This window comes from Rhipicephalus microplus, unplaced genomic scaffold (genome assembly GCF_043290135.1).
Source record: "Rhipicephalus microplus isolate Deutch F79 unplaced genomic scaffold, USDA_Rmic scaffold_17, whole genome shotgun sequence".
Taxonomy (NCBI): Eukaryota; Metazoa; Arthropoda; class Arachnida; order Ixodida; family Ixodidae; genus Rhipicephalus; species Rhipicephalus microplus.
Genome location: NW_027464590.1, coordinates 5,116,020 through 5,131,093, shown reverse-complemented (window position 1 = coordinate 5,131,093; position 15,074 = coordinate 5,116,020). Strand labels below are relative to the sequence as shown.

Below are 15,074 nucleotides of genomic sequence, written 5' to 3'. Positions count from 1 at the left end.
ACGTTCATTGCTTTGCCTTTGCAGCAAAGCTGCGACGATCTTCTTGGAAAGCACCACCTTTTTAGTGCGACAATTTTTCACAGGAACATGACGTTCTTGCGATGACTGGTTAGCGAACGGCCACCAACGCGCTGTTTGGTTCTCCGCAAAAAATATTCTCGTAATATAATATTATAAGATGAACACTGAACAACTGAAATGTCACTCCCGATTCACATTGTTTGCGTATGTGCATTTCTAGATGCATTGACGATGTGGGCGAGCCAAACCCGATTTAGCAGCAGAATGTGTGCTACTTATACAGCAAGAGGAATGTGCAGAAGCTTCAGACTCGCCTTATCCATACCTCTCACTGTAAATATATTAGAAAATGTTTTTCACTACCACCACCGTCTGTGTAGCCTTTTCTAGTACCCGGATGAGTTAGCATCATGCCTAGTGTATCCGCATTATTATAGGGCATGAAATATAGCGATATACAAGTGTCTCCTCGCCAGATAAGTCACACTTGTCTAGTACTAAGAAATTCGGCAGCTACGAGAAATGCCCCTAAAATAGGAGAAACTGCCATCACTCACGTTCTCGCAAGCGCATCTTTGTGTCCATGCCTGGCAAGAGAGTAAACGTTGTAGACAGTCCAGCAGACACTGCAAGAAAGACCACTTGTTAGAAATAGTGCTTTTCTGAAGAGCCCACGAGGACTTTTGTACAAGTAATTAACACAGTGAATTACGAAAATACACTTCATGTAACCAAATGTGCTATTAAAAAATGGTGCAGTATTTCCATCTGCGTATACAAATCAAATAAAGCTCTATTTAGGTGTAGAAAAAGGCAATACTCAATGCAGTAGGTAAATAATTAGGGTCAACGAGTATGTAGCAAAAGGTAAAGTACCAACGCAAGCAGAGTAACGATGCAAGCACGACTGATTAAGGGGGGTGGGGGGTGCTTTCCCTTTTCTGAGTAACTATCCACTTCTTTCCCATCGGGTACTTGGAATAGTAGTGAAAGTTAACGTCCTTTTTACGGGTGCGTGATCATATAGAGGCACAGAGCAGTACTTCACCATTGCGCAGCACTTGCCGCGGAGACAAGCGGCCGCAGTTTTAAGAATCAAAATGCTATGCTCTTAAAATGAGCGTTAAAAGCAGACACCCAAGGTTATTATGAAAGCATCAATAGCCACCACACACAATATAACCAAGACACCCATGGTTATTATGAAAGCGTCAATAACCACCACACACAATTTAATCAATTGAACTACTACTTTGTTGAGTTTTACCGCGACTGTGGTTCCTACACTGCGCCGCGCCTCAAAAGTGCACAAAACCTCGAAGTGACATCATACAAGCCCGATTCGCAGCTCCGCCATAGATCGCACACCAGGCCAATAGTCCTCGCAGTCCTCCTGCACCAAGCTCATAACGTCACTAGCAGAGGCATTTTCCCCAATTTTGCTTATGACAACCCCTTCAAAAGCAGCAAGCCCAATATGTTCTTGCTACCTTGTTTCGGGTGTCACCTGATTGTTATCTATAATGCAAAAAGTTTGGTTTTGCCATGGTCCTTTTTCCAAACACCGCATCGTATCATGCCTGTGACGATGACATTTCTAAAAATGTTTGAACTTTGGATCGGCAGCTGACAGCTGTGTGGCCCATTCTGTTGCACACGGTGCATTTTGCAATAACAGGTTGCATATCACCGAGAAAGCTTTGCTTCTCAGTACCGGGCACTTTCGCATGCTTATGAAAATAGAAGAAGTTTTAAAGACGATAGCCTTTCTTGGGGGCTTTCGACCCAAAAATTTTGGTCTGTCTGTGTCTGTACATTTGTCTGTTTGTCCACTCTTAACAGCACCGGTACTTGAAACAGCCGACTCCATCCACAGCGCCCACCAATGCTGCTCAAGGTTTAGCGTTTATACTTGTGCAATTGTCAATTAATAAGCAACTATTGTGCAAGTTTGGGGCACCATAACACGTATATATTCTGCATGTACATCCTTTACTGGCATGTACATCTTTTACTAGAAAAGGCATACATAAGCAATTTTTAGAACCGTAGCACTTATCACGCAGCGCTGACCATGCAACGCTTGCACGGAACGGGGAGTTTCTAACGCTTTGCTAAGACGCGATGGTGGTGGCACCAATCCGTTGCTTTGCGTTCTAAACCTTATCACCTCTGCGACGGGCGCAAACACCCGTCTCGGAGTCACGCGCTTTTTTTTTAAGAACGCTGCCAGGTGGCGCTCATGTCTCACATGTGACTTGACTTGATGCACTCGATCGCCTCCGCTGCACGCTCCAGGCACTCTAACGCAGTGCCTCCAGAATACCATCCACCGATTTTTTTACGGAGAACATAAAATAAATTGTTCACTCTCTCCATACGCAAGACTATAGTCTTTCGACCACATTTGCAGATTACATGCATATACGGGGCCAAGTTTTTCTGGGGCTGAACGTCTATAAATTCATCAGCTGCTTAGGTAGAGGTACCCAAGGTGGAGCATTTCCCTTTGCGGAAGCAAGTGACCAACTTCTTATACAATTGGACAAAAAATGCTCCTTGACGATCAACTAAACTAGACTATCGAAAGTACGGGGTCTCCGAGAGATCAATCCACCTATCAAAATGTCCTTTAATTCTAGCTACAAACTGTGTAGCTGTCTCTCGGTTCTATGGTTTTGACGCTCGGAAACGCTCACGATACTCTTCTGCCATGAGACGAAAATGCCGCAGAGGAGCTATCTTTACATGAGTATAATCTAGGCAGTAGTCAGAAGACAGTCTTTCATACACTTTCAGAGCTTCTCCTGTGAGGCACATGCTCAAGGCGATTGCCCATTGTAATTTGTCCCAGCCTCGGCTTGTCCTCACGCATTCGAACCTCTTGAGGTACGGGTCAAAGTCGTCTCGGGCAATCTCAAACTGCAGGAGAAATTTTCGAAGATTTATGGAAGGGTAGCGCACTGCTTGTACTTCAGGTCATTCTCCCGGTGGCGTTCGGTACGCTGGTGCTGCATCTAGCTCGGCAAGCCTTATGCCTAGCGGAAGGCTGCGTTCCTCTGCTTTGGCTAGAGCTTGCTCCGAGGCCACACGTTTGCCGGTATTTTTTCTCGCTCAACAGCCATCAGGTCGTGTTCTTTCGCCGCTTCATGCTGAGCCGCTCTATCATCTCGCTGACGATTTTCCTGCAGTCTCCTCCACCCTCTCAACTCTGCCTCTGACAAGCTCACTCGCTCCCCAGTTCCCTTAATTTCTGCATTTCCATAGCATCTACAATGTGTCTGTGCCACAGAGAACAAGTTCGTCCTGTCCCCTGGATGCCAAAATGTCACGGTGTATTAGCTTCACCGTACGAGGTTCAAGAAATAAGGACAAAGCGGGCGTTTTAAGTAGCACCCACACATCCAAACATTTAATCTATAGAAGATCAACTCTGCTGAGAGTCAAACGGTGAGTCGTGAACGGTTGTCGTCGGGACCCCTCGTGACGACTCACGTACAGGTGAACTCTGGGGCGGCCCGTGGACTTCTTGATAATTCAGAGCCACAAACTCTGAGGCACTAGGCGTCGGCAGGAACAGGGATTTGTTCTTCGCATCGCTGCCTCTTCCACCGAACGCTACGGTAATTGCTCGAATCTAACGCGCACCTTTTTTCCGGTTAAGCGAGTTCTTAAGTCGCATGCACGTTAGAATCGAGTACAAACAAAAAAATTTCGGTCAATCTATTGCCATTGGCAAATCCAAAATGGCCGCCCCCTACGTGCGTCGGCATGGCGCGTCGGCCATTTCTGCCTACGTGTTTCCCATGTGCGGCACTTCGTACGTGTGCTGAGGAGCTCGTCATCTAGTACTGCATTAGCATCGACGGCGTGGAAGGGCCAACTCTAAAAACTCGAGCGCACCACGATGCCGCTTTTAAAAGAAAAGTCATCGCGTGTGCAGAAACGGACGAAAATCGGGCCGCATCGCGGTCGATCGGAGTTCCCGAAACGTGCATGCGGGACCGGCGGAAACAAAAGCAGAAGATTGTCGACAGCAAAGCTTCACGCAAAGGCTTCAGTGGACCACAGCAGGGTCGGTTTCGGCAAATAAAGAGCTGCTCGGCGAGTATGTGCTTGAGCAGCGAGCGGCACAGCGGCCCGTGACGACAGAACTGCTCCAAGTGCGGGCTATGCAATTAGTCTTGGAAAAAGGTCTAATCCGGAGCCAGTTTAAAGCGAGCAGGTGCTGGCTAACAAACTTTATGAAGAGGAAAGGCTTTTCCCTCCGAAGGGGAACATGCATATGCGAAAAGTTTTGTGGTGGAGTACGATGAAAAGCTTCACAGTTTTCAGAGGTTCGTTCTAAACTTGCGGCGCAACAACGGCTACCTGCTTGGGCAAATCGGGAATGCCGATCAGACGCCTCTTTACTTCGACAAGCCCGGCACCACAACTGTCAAGAAGAATGGGGCGAAGCAAGTTCGCGTGCTGACATCGGTCCACGGTAAAACTGCAGGGACGGCAATGCTCTGTTACACGTCAGATGAGCACAAGCTTCGCCCGTACCTCATATTTAAATCGAAGACGCTCCCGAAAGGAGTCGTTTTTTTGAGTGGTGTGATCGTGCGGGCCAGCGAGAAAAATGGGTGCGCGTAGAAATCGATGTCCTCTGTTTTTTTGTTTTTTTTTTTTCGTGGTGGAAATCGGGTGCGCGTTACAATCGAGGGCGCAGTAGAATCGAGTAAATACGGTACTTGCACCATGCGCTGCCCTTCCACTCCTGCCTTTTTATTCTCGGTGCTCCTGCCACGAGAGTTTTCCGCGTCTTTCATGTTTTTCTTTTCTTTTTGTAGTCTGTGTCACAGTGACTCAACAGCATTGTCGTCTATGTCGCTATCACTTCGCCGAAGTCTTTACACTCAAAACATGATACATCTACTGTGTCACAGTCTTTGCAAATCAGCAGATTGAATGCATCATCGACGATGTTTTTTAATATGTGCGCGACCTTCTCAAACTCCCCCATGCCATCGTATGCTTTGCGGCAAAGGGCGAGCACATCCTGTATGTAAGACAGCTACGACTCCAATGACGTTTGAGTGCGAGATTCAAGCTCCTTTTTGGTCACTGCCTTCATGCCAGTAGATTTGCCAAACAGTGCATGCATCTTTTTTTTTTGCACGCTTTCCAGCTGCCAATTAACGCTTTGTGATTCTCAAACCACACTTTGGCTGTTCTCTTCAGATAGAATGATATGTTCACCAACATGAGTGTTTCGTCCCAACGATAATTCTTGCTTGTTTTGTTTGCTCATACACCGGCAACCATTCTTGAATGTCGACATTGTAGGTCCTGCAGAACACGCCAGGGTTTTTGAGCTGGGGCAGAGCAACTATCGTCGTTGCCATTGCAGCTGTGGAAGCGGGACTCTGTTGTGCCATCATTGAATAAACTAAGCTTCGGCCGCTGTGTAGCTTCGTTATACTGTCTTCGTACCCAGCACCTCCACCAGAATGTCCTGGGTTGCGAGTAAACAAAAGAAATGTATTTACATATTGTACACAGAGTACACAGAGTCCTTCAGCCAAGATGGCAGACTGGCAACAACAACATGAGTCCTTTCCATCAAAGTCGTCAAAGTCGTCCTTAGCCCTAACTCCGCCAACAGCGAGACTGCAGGCAGGACCGACGAGCTAGCGCACTTGTGGCGATGTGCTTCTTCGACGGCAACGAAGCGGTAAGGGACGGCCTGATCAGATTACTACGAGTGGGCGCGTGGTCTACGAGCGCGGCGTGTCATCGGAGTTGGCTTTAGCCCTAGCTCTGCTGACAGCGAGACTGCGGGCAGGAACGACGCGCTAGCGCACTCTTGGCGACCGTGCTTCTTCGCAAGGAATGAAGCACATCACTCACTACCTCCTCTGAACCACGTTTGGGCATTTTACGCATCGACAACAGACCACACAGTGAAGCTCGTCACCCCCCCCCCCCCCCTTCAAAGCCAAAGATTGCTCGGAACAGCGGCTAGCAGTTTCGCGCATCGTCACTCGAAAATGCGATGCCAAGCGCAGTGTGCGCCGTGTTTTTGTCATCGTAGTTACACATTTTGGGCATCGTCACCGAACGCCGCCGGCAAGTGCATTACGCGCCGGCTGCACTGTCCTCGCGGCCACGCACTCCACCGTCATATGGAGTGCTGTCAATAAGCTTTTGTGATGCGATTTAGACGTGCTTGGAGCGGTGCTTGATATCGCCACGAAGTGTATGAATGTTCGAAGGCAATGAAAGCCCCATAGATTAGAGTTTCCACGACCGGCTGTATGATGATGCGCTTTACTGCTAGAGTGGCAAAAGAGCATGTGTCAATCAGGGGCACAAATTTTTATATGCCCGTTTCGCTTCATTAATTATACTGCTAAAAATTCCTGTGCCACAAGTCTTCTGCCTATAACTTTGTTATTTGGAAAGAAGGCATCGGGCGTCATGGTGTGATCCAGTTTTCTGATGCAACAAACCTTTTTCCAAATAAAGCAATGCTCAGTGATTATTTGTAATCAAGTACTCAATTACACTAATTACAACTTCAGCACAAAAAATATGTGTAATCATTTCAGTATATGGTCTTATTCAATTACGACCTTTCTGTTATGCCTATCACACCACTCCTTCATACAGAGAACTTGGTTTGAAATCCATGCTTGTTCTTTGTAAATCATGAAAAGGAGGTTATGGGAAAAAAAAAACAACCAAGGAACACTGGTCAGAGACCAGATACCTGAAAAGTCAAATATCACAAGACAAACCTAAGATCACAATCTTAAGGTGTTTTAGAGACGTAAAAAAAAGTTGAAACTTTAAATGCAGTTTTCTCAATACTGTTTTTTTTGGCATTACACTCAGATCGTGGAGCAGATATCTGGGCAACCACTGTACGGATTTTGATTCCGTTTATTTTTGTAATGCTCCTTGAACTGTGCTTCAGGGGGCTGCGATCCTAGTTTTTCATTGTACTTCTTAAAGAATTTTTTATAGAGTTTCTTGTTTGTAGTGCAAGTGTGCTCATTGCAGTGTCGCTGGAGAAAACATAAACTACAAGTTTTAGTGTTGCAAATAAGTTATTTTGAGAACGCAGCCCCCTTCAACATACATTTGGCAGTGGATACAGCAATTACCAACTATTTTTGTCATTTTATAAATCCTCCAGCCCCTCCACAAGGTTCAATTGAAAAATAATTTGTCTCTCATTAAGTATTTGTGCTATCGCCTCGAAATTTTTTTGGATGCATGGTGAGGCCATTCTTAGTGTCTGTGCCGATTTTCATCATCATCCGACCAGAAACAAGAAAGTTCGTTCTCAGAGGCACGTCCCCCCTTAACCGTTATTACACCTTTGTTGTTCTTATTCATTAAATGAAGGAGAGTGGTATGACGCTGATGTTGGCTTGTGCCCCACTACTGATTGAAGGTAATGTTGCTTCCATCACATCTATTCGAGTCAAGGAAAGCATCAAGTCAAGCGAAAGCCAAGTAAAGACTCCCTTGTTTGAGTGAATTTCGAATGCACGATCCAGTGCCTAGACATACAGGGTGGCCAGCGAACGGTTTTGCAGGGCAAGCGGTCCATTTTTTACTAGCCGACACTGCCTGCGTTGGCCTTGTGAGAGGAGAAAAGGGGAAAGAAGCGAGTTTTGCGGAAGTCTTCCTGGGCCGGCACAAATTGTGTGCATGCGGCACGACACGCGAGCATGCGCAGTGGGGGTGTGGACGGTGCAGTTGCCAAAGCGCGACATTGTGTAATTAAGAAATGATCCGCATTTAAAACTAAGCTTTAGGCAGCGACACTCAGCCTTGCCCAAAAAACTGGTACAGACTAATTGTATGTTGCTAATTGTATGTAGGCTAATTGTATGTTGTTCAGCAGCGTTGGCGGCCACCCACCACGGAGCCCAACGAGGGGACGCTACAAGTTTGCGGATGCTGAAACCTGCAGACGCCAGCCGTACAACGCCACTATAACCCAATGCGCCTAGACCAAGGTAGGCTATTTGCACAGGGTTAACCCTAGCCGCCAGGAAGTTTGGAAGTAAGCGGAAGAGAGTAGAAGACAGGACAGATAAACAGTAAGAGATAAAGACGAAGATGTAGGGAGAAATAGATAGGAAAAGGCGACTGCCAATTTTTCCTGGGTGGGCCAGCCCAGAGGTGCCGTCTACGTGAAGCCGGGGCCAAAGGGGTGTGTTGCCTCTGCCGGGGGGCCTTAAAGGTCCAATCACCCAGCGTCGGCTCAACCCCCAGGATCCCCTTTTCCCCGGACACGGCAAAGCCACGCACGGCTAGGCGTGGGAGGGAGCCGAAACCCCCCCGTTAGCTCGGGTCCGTGGTGTCACTACACACCAAACACTTACTTGCGCAGGCGCCCCTGCGGGCAACGATATTCAGTCAGCTGTGGTAAAAAAATATAGCATCTATCCTTACACGGTCCGCTCGATCACGCATACCTGCAGTAAGGGAGGCAGCGGCTGCAATCGCCGTCACGCTTTCTGCGGTTGCGAGGTCTTTCGCAGCAACAGCGTTGTCCGAAGTCAGAGTCACAAGGGGCGACATTGTTTCCTGGCTGATCATTGAAGTATTATAGTTGAGCCCGCTTATAACGAAACTAAGCATGACGCGGCATCCGTTTGTTGTATCCCTAAGTTTGTAGTAAATGAAACCCAGCTTTTAAAAAACGTTGCGAGTGAAAACACAAACGTTTTTTGGCTGAAAAAGTTCGTGATGCACGTGTTTCGAAGAGCAGAAGTGATAAGGACTGTCTCGAATTCATTCAAAATGGCAGTGTGCTCGTTCACTGAGGTCCGTGCCATAAGCTGCACGAGGCCCTGGCTCCAAAGTTGCGTGTTCTCACAATCCGATTCCTCCAAATCCCTCTCTCCACGTACTTCATTCACGATGCCCCAATCCATGCACGGTTCCGCAGTGTCGGCATCATCATCGGCCGTAATTAAACAATCGCAACAGATGTCCAACCCGCTCTCCAAGGTCGGAGTCGACGACGCACTGCCACAAATCGCCGCCGTATTTTGGAAGTTTCAGACTCGGCATCGGGCCCAATGTCGACGAAATCGGCCTCGCAAAAAAAGTTTTGCGCGCATGTAGTCGTCACCGCCGCACACGAAATGTTCACCATCTTCACAGCTGAATACCGAGACTCCCGAAACGACAAGTTGGCTGCTAGGTGGTCAACAGCTATGAGCAAACACTCCGCAACGTGGCACCTAACGCGCGGATAACGCTCAAGCCAAGTAGTCACACTTTTGACGTTTTGTTGAGCGGCAGAAAAAAGCGTGCTAGTGCTCCCAACGGCCATCATGACCACACACGCCCGACACACATGACGAAACGCGTGGAACCGCTCTGGGCTCGTTTCTAGTCAGAAAACGAAACTGATTCAAGCCAGTGTGGCAGGCGTCGCGGAGCGGCGGGAGGAGACGGGCAAAGGGGTTGTGTTCAAGAGAAAAGAGGAGAGCAGACTTGTGAGAGAAGGGCAAGAAGTTGCGATAAAGAGAGAGGAGGATGCGGCGGGAGGGTGACCTTGAAAATCAAAACACACGAGAAGGAGGCAGGTTGGGTAGCTTGCTTGAAAGGTCCGCGAAACTCGCACGTAGAAAAACTTGGAAAAAGTGCCTGCGCGTGCAGAAGTTAAAATAAAGCATGGCCACCTGGATTGTGGTGCTCAGCAGTGTTCGAAGAATCGGCGGTCGTGCGTGGCCTCAAGAACTTCAATATTTCGCGATTTGCTCCGCACAAATTAACAGCAGTTTTCGCGCTTCCACACGCGAACGGAAGGCATGCTGAGTCGAGTGCGAAGTGAGGGAGAACAAGTCCTGAACACGAAACGAATCGCAAATTTGCTGTAACCGATCAGCGCCACTGATCTTGTTCCTAGTGGTACTTCAAACACTTTGTGGATGAAACCTTATCGAATTTTCTATCCACCCACAACGTGGCCTTAAGGGGACAGGTGCAGTAGTGTGTGTGCCTTTTGTACCGATGAACCGGCTTTCAACCACGGAGCCATTACGATATTCACATATTCTGACGCCCATTGGCAATGGACGCTTGTATGATGCATTATTACTGCAATATTTCATGTTGCATTGTGAAGCATGTATACAGGATGCGTGTGTTTCTGAAGTACAAAAGCTGCTTTCACTGCATTTCCAAGCAGAGGAAGTTCTTTTCAATGTTTTAACAAGCTAACGTATGGCCGTGTGGCAGAACATCCGCTTGCCACGCAAACGACTCGGGTTGAATCCCCAGTTTAGCCCAAACAACCCTGGTTCGGTCTCCACTCTGCTCCAAAACTTTTTATCTTCATTTTTTTATTTGCATTGTTGTGGATTTTTCGGTCAGGCATAAGATTTTTCGCTCACAACCAATGACGCTGACACATATGCCAGAATTTCTGCAAAACAAGCTCTTTAACGCTGTCACGTTAAAATGTGTTCTGTCAAGTAGGAGCTTTGCTTGCCAAGAGATAAGCAGTGAAACACGATTCCCAGTACAAAACCATTATTAGAGGCAGTTGTTCTATTTCAGCAGTATTACAATTTGAAGAATTTCATTTAATGAGAGTCTACTGTATATCTCCATGCGTAGAAAACATTTTTCATCTCTCAGCTCACCCATTGGCTGTTGCTCCCTCTTTATTTTCTTGTGATGTTCCTTTCTGTTCTGTCACACAACACACACAAAATAGCACCCGAACTAGCTAGACCAACTTGGTTTCAAAGAGCACGACTTGTGAAAAAAAAATGCACACCTCTGGTGTCCGTTGCAGCAAGTTTCCTGCAAGATAGCGTGGGAGAGAGCTCCTCTTGCAGGGTTGCACGACTGGCCTCGTCCAGCTCAGAAACGGCTTGATGGGGAGGTGTCCTACGGAGGAACCTCGAGCACTCTGAAGGTCCCGCCTGGTCGCCTATGTGGCTTGGCCTGCGGCCGAGGTAACCCTGCGGCACGGGTGCACCTTCGTAGCCCAGGCTGCAGCTGGGGGAACTGCCACCAGTGGTTGACAGTGAGGGACCTAATAAACCGTTGGTGTCTGCATGCAAAGGGTGGAATGAAGCGTTTGATGTATGCAGTCTTATCAATGCGGCCACTGCAATTTTACATACATGAAGTATAAAAACAAGCTGCTCAATAAGTTGCCCTTTTGTAGTGTTGTCTGGTTTTCGTGTTGTATCTCGATATTGACATAACGGTGGCGACGAGTGAACCACGCAAACATGAGTGCTGGGCAGCCCCCCCAAATTAGGAGGTGCGGATGGTATCTGGCCAACGTATCGTGTTCGCCTGGAGGTTTACTTTGAAAGGCATAACATCACAGATACTGTCGAGCCCACATATAACGGCCCCACTTAAAACAAACTTTTGCTTAAAACAAACAATATCCGCGTGACCGTAAAAATATACATTGGTTCAATGGCACAAAATCGCACTTACAACGAACGTCTCCCAGCGCCACTGATCGGTTACAGCGAACGGAGTCAGCGGTGTGCCGACTTCCCAAGAAACCAATTTAAACCAACGATCAGGCATCGGCGACGTGCCCATACATTCTTATTGTGAAACGCCGATTCTGCCTCTGCGCCCCTCTAGTTGCTGCTCTCCCCAACCGCTTTTTGTTACGCACCCCTCCGTCCTTTGTCCCCCCACTACTTTGAGCACCCTGCATCGCCGGACGAGGCCTGTGTTTTCACACTGCCACCAATCTTGGGAAGACCAGTCCGCCACGTACCCCATTTTTGATGGCTGGTACTGTCGTTGACATTGCCGGCCTGGAGTGACCAGACCATTTGCCGAAATTGTCGGCTACTGACTGTATCCGATAGTCTGCGTCTAGTGCACGTGCGTACGCTACCCCACAGATTCTGACAATTTGCTATCCGTTCCGTGTTTAGGATTTGTCCTCGCTCCCTTCACACTCGACTCGGCATTCCCTTCGCACGCGAGCGGAAGCGCAAAAATGGCTGTCCATTTGTGCGAAATGAATCGAAAAATATCGAAGATCGTGAGGCTACGCAAACCCGCCGGCGCAACAAGACGATTTTTTTTATCACAGCCGCCGATTCTTTGAACGCCACCGCGCGCACCGAACGTGCCGACCATGCTTTGACGGCTGCGCACACTGGCACTCTTTTAAAGTTTTTCTACAGGCGAGTTTCGCGGACCTTTCAAGCGAACTACCCAACCTGCCTCCTTCCCGTGTCTTGGTTTTCAAGGTCGCCCGCCCGCCGCATCCTCCTCTCTCTTTATCGCACGGAGGAAGGAATTTTCATTCCCCCGTGCTTAATCGCAACTCCTTGCCCTTCTCTCGCAAGTCTGCTCTCCTCTCTTGATCACAACCCCTTCACCTGTCTCCACTGCTCTGCGACGCCCGCCACGCTGGCTCGAATTAGTTTCGTTTTCCGAATGGAAACGCGCCCAGAGCTGTTCCACGCGTGTGCGCGTCTTGCTCGCTCTTGGTGTGTGTGTGTGTGTGTGTGTGTGTGTGTGTGTGTGTGTGTGTGTGTGTGGTCATGATGGCCGGCGGGAGGACTAGCACACTTTTTCGTGCCGCTCAACAAAACGTCCAAAGTATGACCGCTAAGCTAGAGCGTAATCCGCGTGTTAGGTGCCGCGTTGCGAAGCGCTTGCTCATAGCTGTTGACCACCTGGCAGCCAACTTGCCGCTTCAAGAGTCCCGGTATTCAGCTGTGGAGATGGTGAATATTTAGTGCGGCTACATGTGCGCGTAACTATTTTCGCGAAGCCGACTTCGTCGATTGTCAGGCCCGATGCCAAGCCTGAAGCTTCCGAACAGGAGCACTACGGCGGCGATTTGTGGCAGCGCGTCGTCGACTCCGACCTGGGAGAGCTGATGGGACATGTGTTATAATGATTTGATTTCGGCCGATGATGATGCTGACACTGCGGAACTGTGCTCGAATTGGGGCATTGTGAATGAAGCACGTGGCGAGAGCGATTTGGAGGAATCGGATTGCGAGAACGACGAAGCTTTGAAGCCAGCGCCTCATGCAGCTTATGCCACGAGCACAGAGATAGTGCACGTATCTCATTTAAAGCATTATGCGCGATGCATTTCATAATACTGTCAAGCGACCAGGCAGCCGCTTTCACCGAGCGGGGGAATTAGTGTGAGCGCGACAAGCGAATGACTCTTTATTCTCTTTGTAATCATCACCGCCTGTACATCTTCTTCGTCTAAGAATATCATCACCAGCGTGATTTAGCTCGAGCCTGGCCGAATAAACCGGTTCCTCACAATATTACTAAGTATTACGAAATTGGAATTTGACGATTGTTCAGCTGTGAAGGGACTAACTTTCACTTAGAAACAGGCTGTATTTCAGCTTGTTCGAGCTGCAATAAAGCCTGCAGCTGACAATATGCAGCTCGAGTCAGGCTTATTGTCTGCTTTGTTGCTTGGAGGTGTGCTCCATGTCGGCGAGTTACAAATCTGCTCATTGGTACCACTGTAACTCGTGTTACTAACTTATATTACTAAGTATTACAAAATTGGAATGTGACGATTGTTCAGCTGTGCAGGGACTAACTTTCAGTTAGAAACAGGCCGTATTTCAGCTGGTTCAAGCTGCAATAAAGCCTGCAGCTGACAATATGCAGCTCGAATTAGGCTTATTGCCTGCTTTGTTGCTTGGAGGTGTGCTTCATGTCGGCGAGTTACAAGTTGGCCGACAGCCTGCAACACTGCGCTGGAACCACCAGCTACTGGTTCCATCAGCTGCTGGTTCTATCAGCTGCTGGTTTCAACACCTGCTGGAACCACCAGGTACTGGTTCCATCAGCTGCTGGTTTCAACACCCACTGCAACCACCAGCTACTGGTTCCGTCACCTGCTGGTTCCATTACCTCCTGGGAATGTTCTAATAGACCAGCACTGCTGGCAGCAATAGCCAATCAGCAGGAAAGTTTCACCTGTGTCCTGATGGTATGTGAAGCTCTGCAGGTGGTAACTGTCCAGAAGCTTCCACCAACCTTTACAGCAGAAATATTTGCATCACCGTACGAGATGCTTGCTGCGATTTCTAACCAAAATACCGTATATACTCGTGTAAGGGCCGCCCTCGTGTAAGGGCCGCACCCCAACTTTGAAAGCGGATATTTCGAAAAAAAAAAACAAAAGTTCAAAATGTCCCGCCAGAAAAGTGTAGTTAGTTCATTTACAGCCAGATGGCGCTGCACGCTTTTCCGCTTTTATTCTACTTCCGCCGACGCGCCGACCACGCTGTTGACAGCGCGCCGCCATATTTGCCTTGTGCGGCCTCTTTGTTGGCATCGTTCCTAGCATCGTGTCGATACGTTGGCAGCGCGACTTCAGATCGGTGTCGTCGGTGTCACTTTGTTGGTTGTAGTGAACCCTGCAGAAGCCAGCGCACGTGACGGACGATGGGCCGGCATCTGAGATCATTCACTGCAGCATTTAAGCTGCAAGTGATTGACTATGCCGAGGAGCACGGGAAGCGGGAAGCTGGACGAAAGTACGACGTCGATGAGAAGCGCGTGCGTTACTGGATGAATCAGAAAGATGCCCTCGCCGCTACTAACAGGAGCCGAAAGGCGTTTCGCGGGAAAAAGTGCAAGTACCCGCAACTCGAAAGCGAGCTCGTCAACTACGTCGTCGACACACGAAGGGACGGCTACGCCGTATCGACTGACATGATACGCGTCAAAGCCCTCAGCATCGCTCGCCACATGGAAATACCCCCGGCACAATTCAAGGCAAGTCGGGGCTGGGCTACGCGGTTTATGAACCGTAACCAGCTTTCTATTCGGCGCCGAACGACGATTTGCCAAAAACTGCCGCGCGAGTACGAAGACCACGTCATTAAGTTTCATCGCTTCGTGAATGCTCTCAGGAGGGAGCATGAATACGACCTGTCCCAAATTGGGAATGCGGACCAGACACCTGTGTGGTTCGATGCACCGGAAAGCACCACAGTGGATTTAAAAGGTGCGAAAAGTGTGTCTGTGCGCACGACTGGTGCAGAACG

The 15,074-nt window shown here is 48.6% G+C and overlaps 1 protein-coding gene across 11 annotated transcripts in view; it reads right to left on the bottom strand.

The window, feature by feature from the left end:
- Window positions 1–15,074, bottom strand: part of LOC142785024 (uncharacterized) — a 424,940-nt gene that overhangs the window by 145,249 nt on the left and 264,617 nt on the right. For 9 of the 11 annotated variants that reach the window (XM_075883440.1, XM_075883442.1, XM_075883443.1 and 6 more), the window contains 2 exons: window positions 10,823–11,101; window positions 579–647 (listed from right to left, as the gene is read on the bottom strand). In XM_075883440.1, coding sequence (XP_075739555.1) covers window positions 579–647; window positions 10,823–11,101 — 348 coding nt within the window. The remainder of the gene's footprint in view (window positions 1–578; window positions 648–10,822; window positions 11,102–15,074) is intronic. The other 2 variants (XM_075883444.1, XM_075883445.1) reach the window with 1 other exon arrangement.